The sequence below is a fragment of the Pipra filicauda genome, unplaced genomic scaffold, assembly GCF_003945595.2.
Source record: "Pipra filicauda isolate LSUMZ 115617 unplaced genomic scaffold, ASM394559v2 scaffold108_size2327098_pilon, whole genome shotgun sequence".
Lineage (NCBI taxonomy): Eukaryota > Metazoa > Chordata > Aves > Passeriformes > Pipridae > Pipra > Pipra filicauda.
Window position 1 is genome coordinate 1984864 of NW_024103529.1, and position 26996 is coordinate 2011859.

Genomic DNA, 26996 nt, shown 5'->3' on the forward strand with positions numbered 1-26996 from the left:
ATAGGTAGGTTTTAAAAGCAGAAACCCCTTTGTGCCTTGTTCCTTTCCCTTGTTTACACATTCCCTAACCCTCTTACCCCATTCTATGCCTTCTATATCAACCTACCCCTGAATTCAGTAGCAGTGTTTAGTCTTTTGTCAAGGCAAAGGCCTAGACTGTTTGGAGAACAGTGTATCAGGGCCTAAACCACAGAGTATGGTCAAAAACTAGGTAACAATGTACCCTTTGTACTCTGATGAAGCTGAAGATGATGAAGTAAGTGGTCCCAAAAAGACCCCAGACCCAATTCTCAGGGGGTGGACCCGGGGCGGTCCAGAGGAAAGGCCAAAGGGTGGACACATCTGGGATTGGATGGATAATGTTATAAAATGTAACCTCTCAGGCACAGCCGGGGCGCGCGCGTCTATATCACCTATTGCCTTGGTAAATAAACCCTTTCTTATCTCACCCCTAATTAACTGCTCTGGAGATTTTTTTCAGAACCAAAATACACAGGCAACAAAGATCATAGACCCAGCACGGGTCATCCCAAAGTGCCTCAGTGACCTCACAACCATTTGCTCTGCCTTGGAATGTGGAACTGCCCATTTCCAAGGACATGAGGCGGGACTGCTCAGAGCGTTTCACGCCTGGAGCAGGAACGCAGCAAGAGCGGCATTGGAGACAAACCGTCATTGTCAGAGCAAGAGCATTGTCCCAAAACAGGTTCTTGCACCCAGTGTGCAAAAGGCTGATCACACACAGTGTGGAGGTAATTGATTTATTGGCAGTTCTGCACAGAAAGGGGTGCAGATCCACAAAGCCAGCACAGTGACTGCCAATCCTTTCCCTGTTGGTACATTTTAGCAAACAAACGCATTAACGTTCATTGGGAACAAGTCGCTTTTTTGTAGTCATACTAATTGTATTCTATAGAATCATAGAATCATAGAATCGATTGGGTTGGAAAAGACCTCCGAGATCATTGAGTCCAACCCTTGGTCCAAATCCAGTCCATTTACTAGATCATGGCACTCAGTGCCACGTCCAATCTGCGTATAAAAATCTCCAGGGATGGTGAATCCACCACCTCTCTGGGTAGCCCATTCCAATGCCTGATCACTCTCTCTGTAAAGAATTTTCTCCTGATATCCAACTTAAATTTCCCCTGGCGGAGCTTAAGCCCGTGCCCCCTTGTCCTATTGCTGAGTGCCTGAGAGAAGAGACCAACCCCCACCTGGCTAGAACTTCCCTTCAGGTAGTTATAGACGGTGATGAGGTCACCTCTGAGCCTCCTCTTCTCCAGGCTAAACAACCCCAGCTCCCTCAGCCTCTCCCCATAGGACTTATGCTCCCGTCCCTTCACCAGCCTTGTTGCTCTTCTCTGGACCCGCTCCAGCACCTCAATATCCTTCCTGAACTGAGGGGCCCAGAACTGAACACAATACTCAAGGTGTGGCCTCACCAACGCAGAGTACAGGGGAAGGATCACTTCCCTGCTCCTGCTGGCCACGCAATTTTGATGCAGGACAAGATGCCATTGGCCTTCTTGGCCACCTGGGCACACTGTTGGCTCATGTTGAGCTTCCTGTCGATCAGCACCCCCAGGTCCCTTTCTGCCTGGCTGTTCTCCAGCCACTCTGTGCCCAGCCTGTAGCGCTGCATGGGGTTGTTGTGGCCAAAGTGCAGGACCCGGCACTTGGCTTTATTGAACTTCATCCCATTGGAATCAGCCCATCTCTCAAGTCTATCCAGATCCCACTGCAGAACCCTCCTGCCTTCCAGCAGGTCGACACTCCCTCCCAATTTGGTGTCATCAGCAAATTTGCTGATGATGGACTCAATCCCCTCATCTAAATCATCGATAAAGATGTTAAGCAGGACTGGACCCAACACAGACCCCTGGGGGACACCACTAGTGACCGGCCGCCAGCTGGATGCAGCTCCATTCACCAGCACTCTCTGGGCCCGGCCCTCCAGCCAGCTCCTAATCCAGGAGAGGATACACTTGTCCAAGCCATGGGCTACCAGCTTTTCCAGGAGTATCCTCTGTTGGTTAATGATTCTCTTGCTTCTCATGCTAATTAGTCTGCATGCTCAGTCTTTCTTGTCCTTGGAGCCCGTGGATTTCTTGGGCCAGTGGTCATGAGTCAGTGGTTGTGATCTGCTCTTGCAGGAATTACCTTGTACCCAGTCAGAGCTCATTCAGCACAGTTGCTGGGTTGTCTTTACTAGTTTCTTCCCTGTCTTGGGTGTTCTGCCAAATGTCCTGTGGCTCATAAATTCTGCATTCCTGGTGTCTACTATCACTGGTACATATTTCTTCCCAAGCCTTGTTAGCCTCCCTCTAGGTCTGAGATCATTGGAATATGTTGAACCTATAATAAGGCAATTCTACAGATGAGTAATTTGTCTTTCCAACACCTGGACATCACTTAGAGCTTGTTGGCTGCTTTCTCTTTCATGGATTAAATATCTCCTCTTGTTGATTGGGTTTGAAAGTATACAGAGATCAAACATCAATGAGCATCGTCCCGTAAGAAAAATTGTATGTTTTCCGCATTTTGCAATAGGAGCAGCTGGGAGCAAGAGCAGCAGAAGTGCAGTGGGAGCCCGAGTTGGCAGAGCTGTGGGACAGAGCGCAATCCACCATGTACTGGTGGAACAGGGCCTCAAACACCACCAGGATGCACATTGAGCTGAACAAGAGCTCCCAGGAGTGCCAGGTGAGGGGTGGGCACTGGGCTCTGTGGGTTGGCACAGGGCAGGGGTTAGGCTGTGGTTTTGGTATCCAGTGCCCACGGGACCCGCTGGGCAGGGCTGGGGCCTCCTCGTGCTCCGAGGGCCCCTCTGAACACAGCCATGCCGGTGGAAGTGGCCCACGGGGGACAGCACGGAGGCCCCAGTGGAAGTCAGAGATTCCCTGTGCTGTGACACTCAGTAAACTCGTGCTCTGGCTCAGCTCCCAGCCAAAATGCATGGATTTGTCCTTGTTCCATGGTCACACGAGCTGTGCTGTCTTGGCGGGAGAGGAGGCCCCATGGGTTGGCAGTGGCAGCGATTGCTGCTGGACTGCAGAAGGCTTGGCTCCAGCAGGTTTAAATGTGACTTGGGTGTTTGACCTTTGTCATTGTGGCCATGTGTCGTGGTGCCAGCATTCTTCCAGTTAATGTAAAGGCATTGACTCAGGACAAAGAGTCGTTCTTTTGAGAAGGGATGCCTTCCTGCAGCAGGGGCATTTGCAGGTGGGACATGAAGGGATGGAGGTGGGACATGGAGCAGTGGTGGTGGGACACAGTTCTGAGGTCAAAGCACTCCCTGGGGATGGGAGCCAAGCGTCGAGGAGCTTTGCCTCCTCATCTTGGGTATGTCAGACTATCATTTGTTTTATTAGTAGTTGACAAGAATATTAGCATTGGGGGAGGAATAAGGGAGGGAGAAGATACCATTTCTTTCTTTTATCTCCATTTTAAATGGTTGTGGTCTGCCAGCTCAAACATCTGTCCAGTGCCAGAAGGGGAGGACAGGACTGATGGTCTGTAGGTGGTGATACCTTAATACTCAGCTCCATTGCTGACCCAGTTCAATGCTGACTGTGCCACTGAAGATTTGCAATGAAGGTTTAAAATCAGGACTTGGAATTTTCAGATCTGACACCCAAAACTACCAGGTTGCATTACTTTCTGTTACCGCTTGTAGAATAGTAGCAGTGCCTCCTTATAGTGAATAGCTGGAAAAATACTCTGGTGTTTGGGAAGTGCTCTTGGTGTAAGATGAGTTCTGTGTCTCTAGGGTTTGTACAGCAACCCAGCTGTGAAGCTGTGTGCTAAGGTTTTGTAAATGTTTCCTGCCTACTGAGTACTATCTGGATTGTCTGAAGACACTGTATGTTAGAAAAAAACAAACCTGCAATCAAACAATTTAAAAGTAATTCTTGAAGTAATTCAGGACACACAGAGGGAGGCTAAATTCCTGTTGTATGTCCATATTCATGTCTTTGAATGGCTCTCCTACCCCACAGCATGGTGCTTTCAATATATTGGAAGAAATTGCAGGACAATTTGAGGACGTAGAATTTAAAATGACATTTTAAAGTAGGCAGCAGAGGGTAAAGAGCATTCCACACTCATCCGGAAGTGCTGCAGCCTGGCCGGTGGTGACACTGGGGCCAGCTCAAAGCACAGCACAGATGTCAGACCGCAGTGCTGGTGCATATGTGAGCGTCTGAGCTGTGGGGTTTACTGGGAAAACTGCCCCTGCCCAGGGATGAAAGGCAGGAGGCAGGAAGAGAGTGTTCCTGAGCCACAGAGCCCGCTCCTGTTGATCCTCTCACCTGCCTGCCTTGCCCCAGGTTGCACAGGTGCTTGGTCAGAGCTGGCCAGAGTTTGTCTGAGTCTGTTTGAAGTCTTGACTTTTTTGTTGTTGGTTAACAGCAGGAGCTTATTCTCATTTGAGAAGACTTAGAAGGGCTCTCTGCCTTCTATCATTTCAAAAGAGCTTGAAGCAAGAAATCTTCATAATTTTATCCTAAAATCTCAAATTTCAAAACATGAAAACTTTAAGACTTAATTTTTACACAACATCTCTCCTTCCACTTACTTCTGTAGCCTGTGCTAAGACCTTTTTTTCCTTTTTTTTGAAGTTGAAGAGGATCCTGTACCAACTCAGGCCTTCCTTTCTGGGATTTCCTTTATCACATCCAGGCTGGCATCTTCCTAAGTTTCTCTGTGTATAGATGAATAGGTTTGGTGTCCTTGCTGCCCTGTGCACTGCTATCCTTACTGACACTTGTCTCTGCCCTTTGGCACTAAATGGAGCTGCACCAAAGCAGTTTTGGTCCGTGTTATAGCCAGTGATGCTCCAGGGAAGGAGGACCCTTTGGCGAATGCCTTGCTGTGTGCTTCCTGCAGTGATGTTCAAGAGGATGATCTAGAAGAAAACTTTTTTTATTATTATTTTAGTTGTTATTTTTAATTTCTTCTGTAGTTCCTTGCATGACTGGGGCTTTGCATCTGTGCAGGACTGTAACAGTCAAATGCCCTGGTTGGCTGGCCCAGAGAAAGCAGCAGGAACATACTGGTGGAGCCAGGCTTCTTCCTGGCAGCCACTCCGTAGGTTCGCTTCACTAACTTTTAAGACATTCAGGCACTTGAAAGCAGGGAGTCCCTACATAACTCAGTTGAAAAATCTGCCGGTGAGGGAAGATTCTTGGGGTTGATGAAATTTGCCTTGGAGTTGTATGCAGCCGTAGATGAAATTTGTTTCTTTGGGGAAGCTTATAACAGAGGCAAAAGAATCAAGTTTCCTGCAGCTGCCACCAGTGAGGAATAATCTGCTCAGTCCCTCCTCTATCTTTTCAGTGCTGATCTAGAAAACAGTCTTTCTGCATCTCTGTCAGCCTGGAGAGATGCATTTGACATCAGTGGTAAGACTTCCTGCATGCTTCTGTTAAAATAATGCCCATTTTGTAGGCTAAACAATCAATTACTCAATTTCCCAAACTGGAAAATACTTCTGTAATGGCTGCTTGTAAGGATACAGGAGATACAGTAGGATATAGTAGACCAGCAGTGGGACTGGGAAAATAACGTGGTGGAAACATCTGGAAAGCAGATCAAGAGCAGCATAGTCCCATGTGCAAGTCTCACATCATTGTCCTGCAGTTCAACCTGCTGTTTCTTGTTGCTGTAGTTGCATTGGTGCTACCCTGTATTGCAGAAGTGTCGTACTGCGGGTTTGTTTGGTGGGATGTTGGACCTGGCAGATATTTTCTGTACAGCTACTTCCCCGTGGTAGGTTTTTGCTTGAAATGAGATCCCTGGCACAGCCTCTTGTGAAGGATATTCTACATCTCTTTTCAGACTCCCATTCCCTTTTTACAAGGCTTTTTTCAAGACATTTTAATGATTTTTAAGCTCCAGCAGAAAGCAGCACCTTCTGTACTAACTGATTGGTGCAGCCAAACAAACCAAGGCTTTTAGGTCTGACTAACCATTTCACATTTATGCAAATAATTGCATGTAGAGCTGAGGAAAACAAAAAGGGTTTTTGCGCCTGTTGAAATTGGCATTCATCTTTTCTAGTTGTAGTCCTTGTTGAAGCTGACTCCAGTATGTGTTTTCTTGGGATCAAATAAATCCCAGAGTTGGATGCTGCCCCAACTTTGTGATTTATTTCCCAACTGCTCTCCTCTCATTTGTAAGCTGAGCTCCAGCCAGTTCGATTGTACTCAAGCACTTGCATTTCAAGAGAAGTATATGCCTATTAATTCTGGGAAGCGGGAAGGGATGACTTGCTAATTAAATGCCTTGCTGAATTAGAAGCTGAGTGACTGCTGCTATCTCAGTGGTTTTGTGGTCAGCTGCTTTCAGAGGGAGAATTGTGACAGAGCAGCTCTTTTTAGTGACTGAAATAGTAGCAAAATCTTCAAAATACAGTTATCCATTTAAAATTATGGGCCTAGTTAATCACCAGCAATGGAGTGTAGACTGAAGTTTTCACAGAAACTATTTTTATCTTTTAGCCAAATGAAGTGCATGCATTTAACTTCCCTTTGTCAAATGCTGGCAAAGATAATCCTCAGGGAAGCTTTGACTGTGTCCAGCAAACAGGCTCAACGTAAGTTTTGCTTCATGTTTTCTTTCATGGCACATTTCAGTGGATTCTGTGGCTTTGAGCATATGGTGAAAACCTTTACAGGAGCATGTTCCTGGTGATGACTGCAGTAGGAAATGAATTCCCAGCAATACGTGGCTTCTTGCTAGTTACAAACACTTGCTTTTCTGTAGAATTCTTTTTGGTTTTGTTCCTAAAAAAAAAATTACCTTCTGAGTACTTTCCCCCCTCTTAGTGGTATTTTTCAAAGGTTTTGGAGCTCAGGATGGTCCAAGCTTGACCAGATCCATTCTACAACTGTATGTCAATATGATTATGGTTGGCAGCATGCTGGCCTTGATGGAGAGTTGTCTTATCTTAACAGCCACAAAAACGGTATCTGAAAGGGCCCAGGCTTCCAAGGCTGGGAAAAAGCAAGCAGCAGGAGTTTAAGTTAGGAGGGAGAGGTCCTACCTCCACTCCTGGCCTGCCTATCCTGGGCACCTTTGAGGGCACCTTCTTCTTTGGGAAGGATGGCTTGAATGAAACTGTATTTTTTATGTCAGATTAAATTGATTTAGCTAATTTAGCTCTAAATAATTCTGGCTTGGAAGCCTAGGTAGTTTTAATGAGGTTTTGCTAATTTTCCTCAAAATCTAGTTCTGACCAGCTTTCACGGGCCCTGTGTAGGCAGCACTCAGTTTGTGCAAAGTACCTGCAAAGTTAAGGCAGAACTTGCAGTAGTGTTACGCACAGAGCCACTTAAAAAATGGCTTTTTTTTTTTTTTCTGTTGTAAATATGGCGGTTTTGGAGCGAGGGATCAATCCATAGTCCTTGGCTATGGACAAAACTGGAACTGTATCATGTTGAAATACTGGGCAGTGGCCTTGTGCAGCTTTGTGACTTTCAGAAAGGACGTGATAAATTGAGACTCAGGTTGTTGATGCTTTTTCTTGGAGCCTTAATTGGGCATTTTAGAGTGGTTGAAGCATTTCAGGTGAGCTGAAGCTGGTGTCCTGTCCTCGGTCAGGGCCGTTGCCGTGGCAGGTGCCACACAGGAGGCTTGGTAAAGGGCAGTGGGAGTGAGGGCAGCACCCAGGAAGGCTCCAGGGCAGGATCTGCCTGCCAGGAGAGTGCTGGGGCAGCTGCCCGAGTGCTGCCTGTGGCTGTCACTGCAGCGGTTCTCAGGAGAACAAGCAACACAGCCCTGCAGTTGTGTGAGGAAATTGTAACCACACTGACAGGTAAAACTGGCAAAGTCTGAACATGTAGAGGCAGTTGGAAATCTGTTTACGTCCTAGCTTGCTGTCAGAACGGGGAAATGTTTTTCTTCCCCTGTGAAGACCAGTTTTAACATTCCTGATACAACCATACTTCTCATGCTGAAGTAGTGCCTGAAGGGCTCAACATTTTTCAATGTTTTTATAGTTACGGAGCGTTGCAATTCAAACTCCCGACTCAGGCAGAAAAGGCATCACGAAATCAAGGTGCAGAGGTTACTGATGGACCTGATGGGCCATTTTCAGGTATGGTTGCTTTTCATTTTTTATTGGATGTCTGTAAGTTTTAAACCTAGTAATTAATTTCTGTGGTGTTTTCTTGGAACAAGTGATGCGTTCAGACATCTCAGGTGAATATCATTCATTATTGAACTGTTCTGAGCACTGTTTCCCCAAGAAGCCTTGTGTCTCCAGGCAGACACAAGGTGGACATGCACCTTACAGGCTCTCAGTGGTACCAGCAGCAGTGGTCCTGCCTGCAGCAGTGAGCTGAGCCAGGTACATCCACCTTCACAGAGTAAAATAGGCTCTCACTTGGCTCTGGCTGCAGTCGCCTGCCAGCAGGGACATCCCTGACAATGAAAGTGCAGCTCTTGCTCTGTCTGTACACGGCAGAGCATTTTAAACTAGCATTGTCATGGCTTTTTGGAAAGAGAAAATTAAGCATGTGTGGCCTTGACTCCAAGGGAGCTTGTCTGGGGTTGATTGTAGGAGGTGCTGCTGGTACTGCTACCCCTGTTTTTTGAACTGCTCCGTAATGCAGTGTGAGAGGAACCACTTTCATGTGTTTCAGAACTTCTCATTGGGGAAGTTCTGTTTGACATTGAATGATATGTGTGATTCTTGGTGGTGGTGTAAATAGATCTCAAGTGAATATTTAACATTCAGTAATTGAGGTCTGAAGACTTGCAGCAGTAAGGCAATTGTGGTATTGGGGGGGTACTTTTGTTTTGGGCTGGCATTGAGGAAACTCAGGTAGGACAGGTCTAGTTGCTGGTAGGACATAGGGCAACATGCTCCATGCAGTACCAGTTAGGAACTGGGGTTTGTCACAGTATCATAGAATATACTGAATTGGAAGGGATCCACAAAGATCATCAAGTCCAGCTCCTGGCTCCAAGAATCCCACCATGTGCCTGAGAACACTGTCCAAGTGCTTCCTGAACTCTGGCAGACTTGGTGCCATGATCACTGTTCTGGGGAGCCTGCCAAGTGCTTGACTACACTTGGGTTGAAGAACTCTTTCCTAATTTCCATGTAAATGCTTCGATATGGTTTCAGGTTATTTTTTCTTCAGGGACATGACATTAGGAAGTGCTTTGTTTGACTGCTGTGGGAAGTTTCTGCATTATTCAATTACCATTGAATTTAACTTCTCAAAACATTAGCAGTGCCTTCAATAGACAACTGGCAAGTTTACAGTGTTCTACAAAATTTAACTGTGTGTGTTTGAGTGATTAGGTTTGCAGTTGAACACCAGAAAGGCAGAGTCCAGGGAGCAGCCAGCGTGGAAAGGTATTAAAGGTTTGCCCTCCATTACAAAATTGAAGCACTTCATAGGAACAGGTCAGTCTCTGTGTGCCTGATACAAAGAGAGAAGGCTCCCTGTTTTGTCACCATTACTCATTTAGCATCTTTCAGGTACCAAACACAAGTTAGTGGTTTCAGACAAGTGCCTGCTGTGTCATATCCTCTCTCTCAGCCTACTGGCCCCAGCTCTGCTGGTGCAGCCCTGGACAGAGTTGTCTTTCTGGGCTGCCAATGCACATTGCCGGCCCCTGTCCAGCCTCAAGTATCACTCATTTATGAGCATTTTTTAATGACTGTTTGTTTGTTAACACCCAACTCGATGCATCTTTACTATCTGAATCCTTACAGACCTGGAAATACTGAACAAACACAGGTTTATCAGTCCTGGTAAATACTTTTAAACCAACTTCCTTGCCTTCTCCCAACCTCCCATATGACACATTTTTTCCCTCCCTTTTGGCCTTATTTTAGAAAGAAAAACAGAGATCAGAAGAGTCCCACAAAGCACTCCAGATCCCGTGCCTGAGAGGAAAAGAACAACACCCATGAACCCTGCAAACATCTTCCAGAGAATTTCCAGTGGAGTTTCTGACCAACCATTCAAGGACAGGGTAATTCACTTGTTGGCTCTGAAGAATTACAAGAAGCCAGAGTTACTTAATCACTTGCAGAGAGATGGAATAATGCAAAAGGACAGGGATTCCCTTGAAATGATCCTTCAGCAGGTGAGATCCTGAAGTTTGTGCCAGCAATTTTTCCCTCCTGCTATTCTTTTATTCCTAATTCCTACCTGTGTCACTCCAGTGTTTAAATTAGAAACTGATGAGCAACTTATGAGCTCTTTGTTTAAGGTTTTCGATAAATTTTATCCATATGGGCCAAACTGCAAGTCCACGAGAGGAAAGGAAAGAAAGATTGAAAACTTTTGGGGCAGAGGTTTTTTTTGCTAGAATGGCAGGCATTAATTATCTCTTTCTAATGTTGTTGCCGCAAGTCTTTTCTTTTGTGTCTCTTTTCCTTGGACTGTTCTACTGCTTAATGGAGAGGAACTGCCCAGGGGTTCTCTTGACTGTGGGAAATAATTTGTTGTGGTACTTTTTTTTCAGCTTTAATTTAGCTTTGCAGTAGCAGTTTTTGATCTGCAGTTTGCATTTAGATGTAATGAACATTTAGTTTCTTAATTATCTTCCTGTAGGTAGCCAACCTGAATGCAAAGGATAATTCCTTCAGTCTGAAGGAACATTTATTTAAAGACATTCAGAAAGACTGGCCTGGCTACACTGAAGTAGACAGACAGGTTTTGGAGATAAGACTTTCTAGGTAAGTTCAGTCTGTAGGGGAAGGATGAGAGCCATTTCAGAAAACTTCCTGGGAAATGAAGGTCTATCTTCCCTCTAGGGAAAGAAGTATGACAATAGATATTTTTGGCTAGTAACCTGAAATGTTGGGCCATCCTTACAGAAAATCAGCTTCCTCTCAAAATGCCACCAGCACCAGCCATTTGACACCTCGGGGACCTTCTGATACAGATGCTCCATCAAGAACTTCTGAGGTATTTGGTGCATTTCTTAAACATTCTGTACAGAGCGTTAAGATATTTTTACCACACTTTCTATTGGTGTAACAGCTGTGATGTGAAGCACTAATCTTGTTTTTAGAGTATAAACACACCTGAAGCATTTCTTTCTAATGGGATTCCTGTAATCTTTTAAAGATGGTTGTTGCAGCGTCAAAGACTGCAAAAAACTTGCAGATGTGATTTGTTTACTGTGATGCACAGGAAGCTCTGCTAAAGACAAGATGTGTTTGTGTCTTTGGTACCTGGTTGTGTCTGTTCAAGGTTCTTTGTGATCTGGCAGCTCTAGGCCATAAAACACACCCAAACATCCTTGTGGTACTGTCTAAATAGAAATCTTAGCAAAGACTAGAATAAGGACAAGTTACAGTAGTGATCCACTTGGAGGAATATTGTTTTTCCCCCTCTAGGCAGCATTTAAGGCCCAGTTTTGGTTCAGTGGAGCCCATGTGTGAAAAGTTGGAAGCTTTCTGAGCCTCAAACTGCACGTCAGTGCACGCAGTGTACAGAAATAAGCTGGGAAGTACAGAAAGCCTTCCACCATGGAGAGAATTGCCTTGGAATAGAGGAGGGAGGACACAGCTTTATTTTTCCCTCACTCCCTTCTAGTCATAGCAGGAAATGGTGCAGGTCCCAGCAACCTCTTTTGACCTGTCTCTCTCCACACAGAATGTGGACTTCTTTCAGCAGCTGGCGCAGAGCCATGTCTGGCACTCCTGGCCCCAGCTTCCAATGTACATGGATGTGAGCAGGGATGCTTGGTAGGGAAGAGGATATGAACCAGCACTTCAGCTGGAGTACAGCTGGAAGGACAGCTGTAGCCAGACTGGAGCTTTTCCCTATTCTTCCCAGCTCTGCACTTGACATGCTGTGATCAGCACCCACCGCCTGCTTCCCAGGGCCGCTTTAGTAAATCGTGTGGCTGTGTGACAGCAAAAGTAGAGTCTTACCCCCGTGTGTCCAAGTGGAAATTGGGACCTAAACAAAACTGACCCAATCTCCTTGTTTTGAGGAAGCCTTTGATAGAGCTGCTGCAAGGAGTATCTTTCTCCCAAAGCCTTTCAGCTGTTGAGGAAGGACTTTTTATATCCCAAGATGAGAAACTAGGAATGATATAAACCGCATATTTAGCAGCAATATTTCCTTGTTTGACAGCTCTGTGTAGCTGAGAATGATGTGTTTTCAACACTTGCCTGTTCAGAAATGCTTCTTTCTCAGAATGGGAGCAAAGCCTAATTCTGATCATATATTAGTTATTTTGTTATTATTACAGAAACGGCCTCTGGATTCCAATTTCACCTTCCCTGTGGTGAGCAAAAAGCAGAGGATTGGTCGCCTGGCCAGTCGAGTCCAGCCAGCAGCCGGTGGCCTCAGTCCTGCTTCCTCAACACTGCCTCCCACAGACCTTCCAATTTCTAACACATCTGAAACTGTCAGCTCCATTTTCCTCTGCACCTCTGAGGTGCAACAAAAGGATATGCCTCAGACTCCTTTTGGAATCCCAGCACCTGCCCTGATGCAGGGGGAGTCTCTCAAGCCTAGGGAGAAGAAAGAAGACAGAAAGAGGCTGAAAACATCTCAGCCTTTGGATTTCGCTGAAGGTATTAATGCCCTGATTTTCTTAACTCCTGTGAGGGTAAACCCTGGTGAAAAGGGAGCACTGAAACCAGGGACTGGATATATGAAGGCTCTGCTACGTATTAGTGCTCTACTATTATCCCTGCTTCATGGTAATGAAAAATTCAGACTTTTTTATGCAATTGTACTACACTGTAACTGTTATCTTAAATGACAACATTACCAAAACTCAGAAACTGTTCTCCTGGAACCTTATCTAAAATGATGTTCATTTGTAAGAATTCTTCCTCTGTAGTGCAAGAACGAAGTAATATTAAATGGATTGCTGTTAGGCAGAAACTGGCTAAAAGGAAGAGCTGGGAATAAGGAATGGATTTTTTTTCCCACTTGATTTCCAGTAAACTGACAGTTGACTGAAACTCCACATTTTCCCTCTCAAGTTTTAAAGTCTACATACTGGATACAAACTTGTCACACACTCCTTGGAGACCAATTTACTGAAACACATGGATCAGACATCAGTGATTTCTTCATGGTTATCAAACTGCCGTTTTACAGAAAGTCCAAAAGCTACGTAACCTGGCCTGTGGTTTACTGGAGTTCAGATTTGAACTGTACCAAGAGCTTCTCTCCATCTTAGCTGCAGAATTTATTTCTTCTAAAGCTGTAGAAATGGTTCAGGCTCAAAATGACATTGAAAAGCTGAACAGAAGTGCACAATGAACACTTGATTTCTTAACATGGGGACACACCCAGCAGGACAGAGTTCAGTTCCTTTGTTAAATCTGTGTGTTGTCTTGTTTTAGAGATTGGACTCGCAAATTAGAAGTCGAGTTTAGCCTTTAGAGTGTGCAGCTGCCTCTTGGAAGTGGTGGTGTTCTTGTAGAAACGGGTGCTTTGGGATGGTCTTTCCACATTTACTCTGGGCATACGCACGGTGCCCACAAACCTTGGGATTGCTTTGGAAGCATTTGTGCTTGAGTCTAAAAACGTGTGAGCATCCTTCTTCAGGAACCAGTAACAAAATTCTGAACAGCTGGAGAAGGAAAAATCTGTACTGTGTTTCAAGTTGGTGCTTGCCCTGAAGCTTCTGCGTGGACTGAGCTATGTCAGCAAGTGCACTTGAGTTTTTGGAAATGAATCACTCGCAGCAAAGCTGTTCACACAAGTTATATTGTACGTACCGGGACTATTAATATTCCTGTTTGTATTTCTGTCCAGTTTTTTTACATTTCCTTTTATAATCCTTCTATACCATGTCATAAATTGAATACTAAATTCAAAAGAATCAAGTGGAGCATCACATGATAGCTCTTTTCTCTCCTCAAGACTTAAAGCTCAGACAGCTTAAAGACTGGCAAGAACGGCTGAGCTTTAGCAGGACAACTGTGTGTATAGTGGCAATGTAAGCTGATAACAAATGTAAATGTGTTTTTAAGCTTGCCACAAAACCCCAAATGAGAGGCAGAGAGAGATTATGAAGATCCCAGAGTGTTCCTTCTTGTTCCAACTCACCTTTCCTTACAGCAGCTCTTTTTCTTATTTATCTTAGTCTGAAATAGTCCGTTGAAAATAGAAGTTGGAGGTTAAGTGTGCGGTGCTTCCTCCTGCCATTTAAAAGAGCAAAAGAGCAATTTACAAGTGCAGACCATTTTCCAACCCAGCCTTGCCACGTAAAGGAGCACTCAGTGTTTGCTGCAGGTTATTGGAGCCTTAGTGCCAGTAGCCCCCATCCAGTGTGACTGACTTTCCTGCTTAAAAGAGTGCTGAAATTCAGCCAAACTTTGGGTATCTGTAATTGTCAGGGAAAGAAAGAATAAAAACATGGCATGAGAAGGACTTCAGCTTTCTCCTTGCTAGAACCTCGATATTGATCTCTCTCTGTCTCTCTCTGTTGTCTTTTGTGCAGCTACATCTGTTGCTGCACAACATGAATGGCTGTGCAGATGCCACCTCATGCCTTCAAATAAGAAAAACTGAGCTGGAGTTAACACTGCGCTAGTGCAGAACCTGTAGAATAAAGTGGCCATGCCTCTTTCTATACCTGGTACTGCCAATTGTGGAGCTCTGTTACTAACTTACGCAGCTTCTTCCAAGTAATTTACAGTGAGAACAAAGTTCTGAAGGACTTTTTCAAGCCCATCCAGTTGGTACTGTTTGATTGTATTAAAAATCTTCATCGCAAGTGTCAAAATTCTGCTTTTCTGTAGGAGTTAAAGAAACTTGCACTGCCTCCACAGACACTGCGTCATCAAGGGAACAACCAGGTGACTCCATGTGAGTAAAATAACAACTCTCTTGCCACTCATCAGAGCAGGTAAAAACTCACCTATGGAAACTCTTGTATAGCTAAAAAAAGTCAGATGTGACCAACATGCAGTGCTGGAATAAGGACTAGTTTCTTTCACTCACCCAGCTGCCTCATTGAAATACCTTCAAGTTTTAAACTGTGAGGTTGTCCCACAGTTACTGCAGGAGAAAGAAGTGTTAAAAAGAATTTCTCATGTACTTCAGAAGAAGACTTTAAACATTTAATTTCAGTCTTCTTCAAGCAGACAAAAAGGGTATATAAACCTGCAGTGTTTTGTATTTAGACGTGAGGCAATGCAGGAGGAAAGCTGAATGCTAAAATACTGAATGTGTAAATTTGAAACTCTTTCCTGTGTTTGGACCGCTTAGTGTATCTAAGCTGGAGAGGTGGGGAGGGGAGACTGCAAGCTGTAAAGTCCACCCTTCCAAAGAGCCTTTATGAGCTAACAGGAGTTAACCACGGAAGATATTTCAAACTAACTTGAAGCTACAGCAAAATATCCAATTTCACCATAGAATTGCAGACCAAAGATCTAGAGAAAATAGAAAAGCCTCAATTTGCAGACATGTAAAACTGGCACTGTAGATGTGTAGAAACATTTGGAAATCTAGTTACAGCCCAGCTCACTGTCAGAACTGAAAAAGATTTTTCTTCACCTCTTAGGACAGGTTTTTAAGTTCCTGATACAACTGTACTTCTAGACCTGAAGTAGTTTCTGAAGGGCTCAACCTTTTTCACTCTTTTTATAGCTGTGGAGCCTTGCAACTCAATGACCCAGATTCTGTCCAGGATAAAGTTACAGTAGGCGGAACAAGCAATAACGATGAGATGACCAGAGAGCGCCTGACCCAGGCAGAAAAGGAGACATGCGGTCAAAATACAAAGGTCATTAAACCTCATGGACGACTTTTAGGTATGGCTGGATTTCATTTTTTACTGGATGTCTGTAGGTTTTTAAACTCATGTCCAGCCTCTCATCCAGCATCACCTCCGAGTCCTTCTTGGCAGGGCTTCTTTCAGTCCCTTCATCCTCCAGCCTGGATTGATACCAGGGGTTGCCCCGACCCAGGTGCAGCGCTTTGCAGTTGGCCTTGTTGAACCTGATGAGGTTCCCAGGAGCCACTTCTCAAGCTTGTCCAGGTCGCCCTGGATGGCATCCCAGCCCTCTGGTGTAGGCAGACTTGCCAAGGGTGCACTTGATCCCACTGTCTCTGTTGTTCTTGACATAGCTCAGTGCTTGAGCTTACAAACTGGAAAAATAATAAAAGCACCATCAATAGAAAGAATCTATATAAAGAACCTTCGCTCCAGTATCACTCATGTATCAGTGTTTTTAATGACTATTTGTTTGTTAATGCCCAACTTGGTGCATCTTCACTACCTGGCTTCTTACAGATCTATAAATGCTGAACAAATACAGGTTTATCAGTCTTGGTAAATACTTTTAGACCAACTTCCTTGCCTTCTCCCAATCTCCCATGTGACACATTTTTTTTTCCCCACGTATTTTAGGAAGAAAAGCAGAGGTCAGAAGAGTCCCACAAAGCACTCCAGATGCTGTGCCTGAGAGAAAAGGAACAACACCCATGAACCCTGAAAATGTCCACTGCAGTCGTTGCAATGCTGTGTATCGCAGACCATTCAGGGAAAGGGTGATTCACTTGCTGGCTCTGAGGAATTACAAGAAGCCAGAGTTACTTAATCACTTGCAGAGAGATGGAATAATGCAAAAGGACAGGGGTACCCTTGGAAAGATCCTTCAGCAGGTGAGATCCTGAAGTTTGTGCTAGCAATTTTTCCCTCTTGCTATTTTTTTATTCCTAATTCCTACCTGTGTCATTCCAGTGTTTAAATTAGAAACTGATGAGCAACTTATGAGCTCTTTGTTTAAGGTTTTCGATAAATTTTATCCATATGGGCCAAACAGCAAGTCCACGAGAGGAAAGGAAAGAAAGATTGAAAATTTTTGGGGCAGAGGTTTTTTTTTGCTAGAATGGCAGGCATTAATTATCTCTTTCTAATGTTGTTGCCGCAAGTCTTTTCTTTTGTGTCTCTTTTCCTTGGACTGTTCTACTGCTTAATGGAGAGGAACTGCCCAGGGGTTCTCTCGATTGTGTGAAGTTGTTTGTTGTGGTACTTAATATTTCTTGTGACAAGTTTCTGAGCAGAGAAGTTTGGTAGTTGCATAGGCCAGTATTTCATCTGAATGGAGCTGGTGGCCTGTCAGTGGTACTTGACTTCTCCTGGGATCTGTTGGGGTTGACTTCCAGGGAAGGGTGTTCCAGGCAAATCCTAACTGGAAAAGGTGGAGGTCAGATTTTAAGCACAGGTTTCTTTGCTGTCATGTGGATTGTGTCTTCATCTGCCTTGAAACCTTTTTTTATTGAGTAACTTTTCCAGTGCTCCTTTTGAGTTCAGTTGTGCTTGCATTTCTTTATCAGAGCCATTCATAAGATGCCTATGGATTCATAAAAATGCAGTTGCTATTTTGTTCCTTTCTAAATATTCCCTTTAGTCATAGGCTGTGGCTGAATCATGCAAGCATTAATATGTCAAGTAGTTCTTCTTTATCAAGGAAAAAAAAGTGTTTTGGAACATAGCAGGGGAGTAAACTTCGACATTTATACAGTTTGGGTTGATCCTACACTGAATTTTCAGCATCTCCTCCTGGGACCTGTTAGGTTTGTTGCGTTGTTTGCCCTGGGGAAGGGCAGGTTTTTTCACCCCGAAGACAGACACAATTTAGTGAGAGCCATGTTCTTCCATCCAAATTGAAGCAGTCCATTTATACTTCAAGTTGAGTATAAAATTCCAAAAGCTCAGCTCCCTACAGGATAAAAAGTGAAAAAATTTTCTCCTGTCCCATTATGTTTGGCAATGATTAAGGAGATTATCTTGGACTTGGTTTCCTTTATAAGGGATGATCTTCCTCAGGGTCCTGGTTTGTATTCCAAAAGGGTCATGTCAGCAGCACTACACCCTGAAAAGTCTTGCTCACATTTTTCTTACCTTCAAAAGCAGGTAGCAGACCTTTTTTTCTATAAATCTGAAACCAGAAGCCTGAGCCTGAGTATTCTCTTTGAATACAACTTTAGTTGTGTTTTTCAGAAGTCAATTACTATTTCTGGATATCTTTATTACTTTTAATTTTTTTAAATCTGTTTTGGTTTAGCTCTAGGTAGGTTATCCCATACAGTTGTTCAGTAAGAAGCTGTAGTTTCCTCCGGGCAGGCACTTGAGAAAGAAAAGCTGTTTTGTTTGGGGACGCAACTGACAACATCCTGTGATTGCTCATGGGATGATGAAAACATGCCTCATTCCAGGCACAGCCTGTGCTCTGCCATAGCCCTGTAGCTGTGTAAAACAAGAAGGCAGCAGGTGTCCTCCTCAAGTTGGACAAATCTGGACTTATACATGCAGATAGTGTTCTTCAGTTCTTAGAGAAAAAAAAAAGTAAATAGAAAGGAAAAACCTGCCCTCTCATTGTATTTCAAATGGCAAAGACTGAAAGTCTTGGCACAGTTTGCCTTCATTCTCAAAGCTGTATTAAAGACCAAAAATCCAAACACAGATACCTGGTGCAGAGAGAGGTTTTCAGAGAGTACATTTCATACAGACTTACAGCAATTTGAGATTTTCTTACACCAGACTTTTTGCATCCCAAGTGGACCACACATTTAAAACTGGTGCTTCTCATGAGAGAGCTAGTTTGATCTTCATATCCAAAAAAACCCCTGGAAAACTGGTGCATGACTTTATTTTCAGCTTTGATTTAGTTTTACAGTAGCAGTTTTTGATCTGCAGTTTGCATTTAGATGTAATGAACATTTAGTTTCTTAATTATCTTCCTGTAGGTAGCCAACCTGAATGCAAAGGATAATTCCTTCAGTCTGAAGGAACATTTATTTAAAGACATTCAGAAAGACTGGCCTGGCTACACTGAAGTAGACAGACAGGTTTTGGAGATAAGACTTTCTAGGTAAGTTCAGTCTGTAGGGGAAGGATGAGAGCCATTTCAGAAAACTTCCTGGGAAATGAAGGTCTGTCTTCCCTCTAGGGAAAGAAGTATGACAATAGATATTTTTGGCTAGTAACCTGAAATGTTGGGCCATCCTTACAGAAAATCAGCTTCCTCTCAAAATGCCACCAGCACCAGCCATTTGACACCTCGGGGACCTTCTGATACAGATGCTCCATCAAGAACTTCTGAGGTATTTGGTGCATTTCTTAAACATTCTGTACAGAGCGTTAAGATATTTTTACCACACTTTCTATTGGTGTAACAGCTGTGATGTGAAGCACTAATCTTGTTTTTAGCGTATAAACACACCTGAAGCATTTCTTTCTAATGGGATTCCTGTAATCTTTTAAAGATGGTTGTTGCAGCGTCAAAGACTGCAAAAAACTTGCAGATGTGATTTGTTTACTGTGATGCACAGGAAGCTCTGCTAAAGACAAGATGTGTTTGTGTCTTTGGTACCTGGTTGTGTCTGTTCAAGGTTCTTTGTGATCTGGCAGCTCTAGGCCATAAAACACACCCAAACATCCTTGTGGTACTGTCTAAATAGAAATCTTAGCAAAGACTAGAATAAGGACAAGTTACAGTAGTGATCCACTTGGAGGAATATTGTTTTTCCCCCTCTAGGCAGCATTTAAGGCCCAGTTTTGGTTCAGTGGAGCCCATGTGTGAAAAGCTGGAAGCTTTCTGAGCCTCAAACTGCACGTCAGTGCACGCAGTGTACAGAAATAAGCTGGGAAGTACAGAAAGCCTTCCACCATGGAGAGAATTGCCTTGGAATAGAGGAGGGAGGACACAGCTTTATTTTTCCCTCACTCCCTTCTAGTCATAGCAGGAAATGGTGCAGGTCCCAGCAACCTCTTTTGACCTGTCTCTCTCCACACAGAATGTGGACTTCTTTCAGCAGCTGGCGCAGAGCCATGTCTGGCACTCCTGGCCCCAGCTTCCAATGTACATGGATGTGAGCAGGGATGCTTGGTAGGGAAGAGGATATGAACCAGCACTTCAGCTGGAGTACAGCTGGAAGGACAGCTGTAGCCAGACTGGAGCTTTTCCCTATTCTTCCCAGCTCTGCACTTGACATGCTGTGATCAGCACCCACCGCCTGCTTCCCAGGGCCGCTTTAGTAAATCGTGTGGCTGTGTGACAGCAAAAGTAGAGTCTTACCCCCGTGTGTCCAAGTGGAAATTGGGACCTAAACAAAACTGACCCAATCTCCTTGTTTTGAGGAAGCCTTTGATAGAGCTGCTGCAAGGAGTATCTTTCTCCCAAAGCCTTTCAGCTGTTGAGGAAGGACTTTTTATATCCCAAGATGAGAAACTAGGAATGATATAAACCGCATATTTAGCAGCAATATTTCCTTGTTTGACAGCTCTGTGTAGCTGAGAATGATGTGTTTTCAACACTTGCCTGTTCAGAAATGCTTCTTTCTCAGAATGGGAGCAAAGCCTAATTCTGATCATATATTAGTTATTTTGTTATTATTACAGAAACGGCCTCTGGATTCCAATTTCACCTTCCCTGTGGTGAGCAAAAAGCAGAGGATTGGTCGCCTGGCCAGTCGAGTCCAGCCAGCAGCCGGTGGCCTCAGTCCTGCTTCCTCAACACTGCCTCCCACAGACCTTCCGACTTCTAACACATCTGAAACTGTCAGCTCCATTTTCCTCTGCACCTCTGAGGTGCAACAAAAGGATATGCCTCAGAATCCTTTTGAAACTCCAGTGCATGGTGAGTCAGGTCAAGGACAGTTTTAAGCCCATCCAGTTGGTTTGCTTGTCTATAGGAAAAATCTGTTTATCTCAGGTGTCAAAATTCTGCTTTTCTGTAGGGATTGAAGAAACTTTCACTGTCTCCGCAGACCCTGTGTCATCAAGGGAACAACCAGACTACTTCATGTGAGTAAAATAACAGTTATCTCCCTTGGTACTCAGTGGGGAGCAGTCTTAAGTTCCTTCCTCTTTTGGAAAGATGAGTTTGAGAAGGTTTTGATGGGCCCTCAGTGCTCAGAGCCAAAACGAATACTGTGATGGAGAAGGGCAGGATGAGCCTGACACTTGCTGGCAGTGCAGTTGCGCAGTGTCAGCTGCAGCAGTGGTGTTGTGTCCCCGTGTTGGATCTGCAGTGCGGTAGGGGAGGGGGAAGTGTGTCTGTCTGGTCAAACACTGCCAGTTGGTTCTGTGAGAGCAGGGACATTGGCAAGGGTGCTCAGACCTCCTGCAGCTCTGCAGCTTTGGTGCATCTTCCATCTGCCTTCAAGTTGGTGGCATGGCAGCGCCTGGATCCCATATGATACAGTCAGGGATGCTCCATGGAAAGACTGAGGGAAAGCCTGGCCCTACAGGGAAGCAGTTTCGTGCTTCCCATGTTAGGCTGAGGACTTCAATGCACTTTCAATTCCCAGCCTCTGCTAGGTGAAAATGAGCAGATTGGGCTCTTTGCTGTCTGTTTCCCAGTCAGCTGGGAGCAGTGATAATGAGGAGCACGATAGATGGTTACTTTTTGTAACTGAATATTGAAGTAGGAAGCCGAGATCAAAACCTAAAGAAAAAAAACCTTCATGCAAGATTTCATGAAGTTGGCTTAGTTCTGATTGGGATTAAAAACTTAAATGAAAATTTGCCTGTGAAAGGAGCCATGTCTGGAACAATCTCACAGATAATCTCCTGGTCACAGTGACATGGGAAAAATTAGGTTGTGCTGTATCAGCCATCTGCCTGACCCATTATCATAGTTTGAGACCCCCAAAAATCCAATTTCCAAGTCCAAGCCCCCCTCCCACAATTTGGTTCAGTGTGAGAGGGTTTTTCAGACACAACACAAGACTCAGTAGGGGGGGAAGGGAATTATATTACAATTATTACACAAATAAATACTATAATACATTATATACACAATTTTAACTCTCCTATGGTAAAGCAATATTTACATTAGGTCAAATCCCTCCTTTCCCTCCCATGAAAGTTCAGAAGGGAAGAAGGAAAGATCCTTTCCGCTTTCAGGGCAGCAGTGTCTCTCCTCTTCAAAGCAGCAGTCGTAGCTGGAGTTGTTGTAGCTGGAATCTCTCTCTCTCTCCCCATTACACACAAAGGGTTCTCCTCTCACCCCTCTCAGCCCTTCGGTTCCAACCGAAGGTCTCGCCCGTGGACTGCCAGCAGGGACAAAACTCGCTTCACCACGGTCATATCACAGAATGCAAGACATCCCATGAAAGTCCCTTCCTCAAGGGGTCGAGTTCCCTCAAGTCAGAACGTTCAGGACAGCTCTCAGTTCAGTCTTTGCCCCAAGCATCCTACCTGAGCTTCTTTGCTCTGTCTCAAACTGCCAGCGTGGCAGCAGGGGTGGGGCAAGGCCACTTCCCCCGCATTCTGTCCGACCATCCCGGTCCAACTTCCAGGATGTCTCTGAGCTTCTCAGCTCCTCTCTCCAGTGCTGCTGCATTTCAGGACTCCCCTCAAATGGAAGTCCACCCCCTCCTTTTAAGAGGGATCTCCAAGGGTTTTTGGGAAAGTAATTCTGTCTTACCCCAAAAACAGTCTCTGCTGAGTTTTCTCTGCTGAGTTTTCTCTGCTTTGTTGCCAGCTCTCCCTCCTTCAGGAACATCTCTGCATCTCTCAGCTGGCTATGTGCCATCTCTGCTGCTTGTTATCTCTTTTGGCTCTCGGCCACAGTTCTCTGTTCAGTGCTGCTCCGCCACCGCTTTCAGTGTCTTCTGCTGCCCACTCGCAGTGGCGAAACTCCCCCAGCCTTTGACTATGGCACCTGATCCAGTTTTAATACTGTTCTGGGCTTCCGCAGCCCCCAGCTGGGGGCTGGGGGGGCCTAGCTCCCAGCAGGGCTCACTGGCCCCTCAGCTTCTCGTGGCTTCACAACATGGCTACTTCTCTCCAGCTACATCGTCTCCCCTCTTTTCCGGTCTGTTATAACATATTGATTTCAAAGGAGCGAAATGTAGCTTCTGATTGGGCCCTACACCAAGAACACCACCCCCTCGGGGGTTACCACTTTTCTAACTCCAGGGGAAAACACTTTTTACCCCATAACACCCATAGAGAAAGTTTGAAAACTGAGAGCACCTGCAACATGATCCAGCTCAAAGCACTTTGGTAGTTTATTCCAGCTTCTCTTCTTGATTCTTAGTGCTACGTAATTCATGAGTATGATCACAGCTTTAGCATAAAGATAATTTCAATCTTAATATAGATAGTATGAGTGAAAGTATGAGTGCATACACTTTTAAGCAAAGTGTATGCAAAAGCCAGAAAACCAAAACAGGTTCATGTTTCTCCCCATTTCGCCTCTCCTTTCTTCCCTCTCTACACTCTTGCACTGTGGGTGCTATGCTGGGCTCTTGCTAGGGGATGTCACTGTGCATAAGCCAGAAGTCCAGGTTATTGCTTCACAGGTACCTCCCAAAATGTTGAAGAACATCTGTAGTTTTCTTTTCAAATATCATCCAGCATGCTGATTGGGTGCATCTGGCCTGGGATGCATCACTGGGAGAAGTTGTTTTCTGTGGCCCATTTCTAGAGTTACCTGACTACATTCTCTTGAAGCACATGTGCTTGCCTGTAGAAGCAGGAAACCATGGAGTGAACTCACTTGAGATTGGGTGTCTGGGCTTGACATTCACCATGTGCTTGGTGTAAAATTGTACGTGTGCTTTATAGAATGGAAATGAATTAGAATGTTCCCTTAGAACATATTAATAGCAAAATGTTTTCCATCTTCCATTAGAAAATACACAGCTATAGTGTCCTATGAACAACGCCAGAGCTACAAGGATGACTTCAGTGCAGAGTATGGCGAATACCAGAATTTGTTGGCTCAGATAGACAACATTGCCAAGAAATTCGGGAAGTTTAATGAACAACAGAAGTTTGTGACTCAGGGGTCCACAGAATATCAGGTAAAGAAGGATAAAACTGTGAAGAATATCCTGGTGAGCTGAGGGGGTGCTGATGCACAGATGGGAGAGAAGACTGGAAATGCCTGGAAACCAGTGGCCATAATCCCCAAAGGTTTCCTGACCCTCTCTTTCCCATGACTTTTAACACATAACTAAACCTACAGCAAAAATTTACTCATCTTCCAGGTGGTTGATCCCAGCTGCAATTTTAGCAGAGAGGGCTGTTCAAAACCTGATGTTCTGTCCATCCAGCCTCGGCTTCTCTGATTTGAACACACGTTCCATGTCTTCAGTATCAGAATTCTTTAGTTCCGTGTGCAGGCTGAGGCTTTTTGGGTGGCATTTATTTTGGTTTCGGCCAGATTGCAAATGTATTTGTGAGCAGAAGGAGTATTTTAGTTTCCCTGGTGCTGCTCAGTGAGACAAAGGGAAACCTTGTGGAATTGGAAGATATGCTCAGACCCTGCTTGGGCTGGGTCTCATATTTGCAAAACCCTGCCAAAAACACCCTGTTTGAACTCTCTGTGAATGCACAGCAGTGTGAGTGATGTCCCAAAGGGAGTCTTTGAGCACATGGTCCTTTTATTGCCTACTGACAGGTTTAATTGCAGATCCTAGGTGATAGAGGGGGTTGGATTTATTTTTGCAAAGCTCCTACAGGAGTGGTGGCTCACAGAGAAGAAAATCTCTTCAAGTCAAACCAAGTGTATTCTTAGTGTTTCACGTTTATATTTTCTGGTAGTAGTGAAATGTTCTTCATATTGTCTTCATGGTTTTTTTCTCTTGTAGATGCTTTGTTGTCAAGTCCTGACAGAGCATCAGAAGATACAACAGGTATGTGTAACACCAGATCTGTGGGACGTAGAAACCACTGAGTCTGGCTCAAGGCTATTGTAAAGCCGAAGAGATGAAATTCTAAACTCTCCAGAAATGTTTGCATGCCCTAATTTTCTTTTTATCTTTCCTTTATAGTTTAGCCCCACCTACTCTGAATTGAAGAAGAAATGTCAGTACCTACACAACAAGCTGTCTCACATTAAGAGACTAATCCAAGAATTTGACAAACAGCAAGAGGAGTCCTGTAACCAGTCGTCTGCTTTGGCCAGGACACATCTATGAGCTGTGGCATATTTATTTAGTTCCCCTAGGATTCTTTATCTTAATATTGAACATTAGCTTGTTTGTTTAAAACTGAAGATTAGCTTCTATAGGATTATATAAGTTAGTATTGAGCAGTAGGTTGTTTATTTAAAAAACAATATCCAGTTCCTTTAATAGTATGTAAGATAGTATTTCACATTTTCATTAAAGAAGTTTCAGTATTGTTAACTCCTTGTGGTGGTGGTGTTGCTTATATCATATTTGAAGCTGCTTTTTTCTGGTCCATCCTTTTTTTCAAGACTCAGGCTGTCATTGAAAGCATTTTTTCCTTAGATGGTCGAGATCCAGTACCTCTGCTAAAAAGTTTTCCATAATTTAGTAAAATATTGTAGCAAATTGTAATACTTTAGAATAAGTACAAGCCTGTTTTCTGACCTTTCCGGTTAATGCAAACTCTTGGCCTTATGTGGTAGAAATTTGGGCAAACTCCCCAAAAATCACCGTGTTATGAAGGGTTAAAGAGACGTCATTTGGGCTGCTCTGCACTGTCAGTTGAAGCAGCTCACAAGTCTGCTTTAAAGTCTTGGGTTCCCCTTGTCAGTGAGCCAAGTAATATCCAGATCCTTTGGAAGTGATTTGTAAAACACAGACACGTGTTGAGGCAAAGCACTTCAACAGGTCTTATACACAAGTTGGGTTAAAGTGTCACAGTAGAAACTTTACCCATTTGTTAGCTTTGTTAAAAATAGTCTGTCACAACCAGTCTTTCTAGAGCCACAAATGTTGATTCCTGCACAGATCTAGGGTGACTCTGAAGTCTAATTCTTTCCCTGAGTTTACTACCATTTATTTCTTTAACTCATGGGGGAGAGGTGTGTCCTAAGCTTCTTTTGGGGAAGGATATGAAATTGACTGAGGGAGGACAGTAATTGGGAACATTAAAACAGGGCTGTGGATCCACCTTTCTTCCTTGGAGAGTAGTTTAAAAACAACTTCCTCAATTGTCTCCCTGCAAACTGTGTTGAGCCCCTGTATGTGACACTTCCTGGGGTGTTTTGTGATTGAACACCTGAGCCATTGTTGCCCTTCTGTTCTCCATCAACTGAAGTCCAATAAAACGTTAACTCTTAAATGTTGAGACTTTGGTCTCTTTTTGACTGGAGGCAGGGGGTGCTCCTACCCCTCTGCAAGGAAGCATCAGAACAAAGGCTGCTGTGGGGAGCGAGGGGTGAATTCTGCTGCAGTGATGCCTCCTCTTGCCCTGACGTTCTGACCTGCTGCTGATTGTCAGAGCCTGCAACATGCTGCAAACCTTTTAAAAGTAAAACTTTAATCAGAACTCAATCTTCCAACCCAATCGACCCACTGTACTTGGGTGAAGTGCTGCTGCCTTTGGCGTTTGTGTTCTCCCTTTTGCAACCTGAGGCTTCTGGAGCAGACCAGGTCTGGCTGATATGTTTGTCTTCATGCTGACACCACTTTCTGCAGCATTTTGTAAGAAAGAGTGGACTTCTAAAGACTGCAAATACTATGTTACTTGCTCTCCACCAGCAGAGCTTCCACTGCTATCACTGACAATCATATGAAGTTGAAGAAGGGGAAGTGCCAGTTTCTGCACCTGGGATGGGACAACCCTACTTGTGTGTACAGACTGGGGAATCAGATGCTGGAAAGCTGTGCCAGGAAAGCGACCTAGGGGTCCTGGTTCACGCTAAGTTGATTATGAGTCAGTACTGCCCTGGCAGCCAGGAGGGCCAACTGTGTCCTGGAGGGCATCAGGCAAAGCATCGCCAGCCAGGCGAGGGAGGGGATTGTCCTGCTCTGCTCTGATCTGGGGCAGCCTCACTTTTGAATATTGTGGCAGTTTTGGGCACCACAATCAGAGAACGATATTAAGCCATTAGAGAGTGTCCAAAGGAGGGCAATGAAGGTGCTGAAGGACCTTGAGGGGAAGCCATATGAGGAGTGGCTGAGGGTACTTGGTCTGTTCAGCTGGAGGAGACTGAGGGGAGACTTCACTGCAGTTACAACTTCCTGGGAAGGGGAAGAGGAGGAGCAGGCACTGATCTTTTCTCTGTGATGACCAGTGACGGAACCCAAGGGAATGGCCTGCAGTTGTGT

At 44.5% G+C, this 26996-nt stretch overlaps 1 protein-coding gene across 1 annotated transcript; it reads left to right on the plus strand.

The window, feature by feature from the left end:
* The first annotated feature begins 217 nt into the window (after positions 1-217).
* On the plus strand, positions 218-26007 carry LOC113983469 (RNA polymerase II elongation factor ELL2-like). The gene is made up of 20 exons (XM_039380857.1): positions 218-256; positions 597-752; positions 2554-2706; positions 6504-6598; positions 8004-8101; positions 9317-9421; positions 9857-10110; positions 10581-10705; positions 10847-10937; positions 12235-12562; positions 14750-14816; positions 15600-15763; positions 16363-16616; positions 18705-18829; positions 18971-19061; positions 20359-20596; positions 20697-20763; positions 23603-23774; positions 24564-24608; positions 24747-26007. The coding sequence occupies exons 1-20, from the start codon at positions 218-220 to the stop codon at positions 24891-24893; spliced, it is 2814 nt and encodes a 937-aa protein (XP_039236791.1). The 3' UTR covers positions 24894-26007.
* The last annotated feature ends 989 nt before the right edge of the window (positions 26008-26996 follow it).

Coding starts and splice junctions, on each gene's coding strand:
- LOC113983469 (XM_039380857.1), top strand. CDS start 218: ATGTACCCTTTGTACTCTGATGAAGCTGAAGATGATGAA. Junction 9,422..9,856: donor GAAGCACTTCATAGGAACAG/GTCAGTCTCTGT, acceptor GCCTTATTTTAG/AAAGAAAAACAGAGATCAGA. Junction 23,775..24,563: donor AGGGGTCCACAGAATATCAG/GTAAAGAAGGAT, acceptor TTTCTCTTGTAG/ATGCTTTGTTGTCAAGTCCT.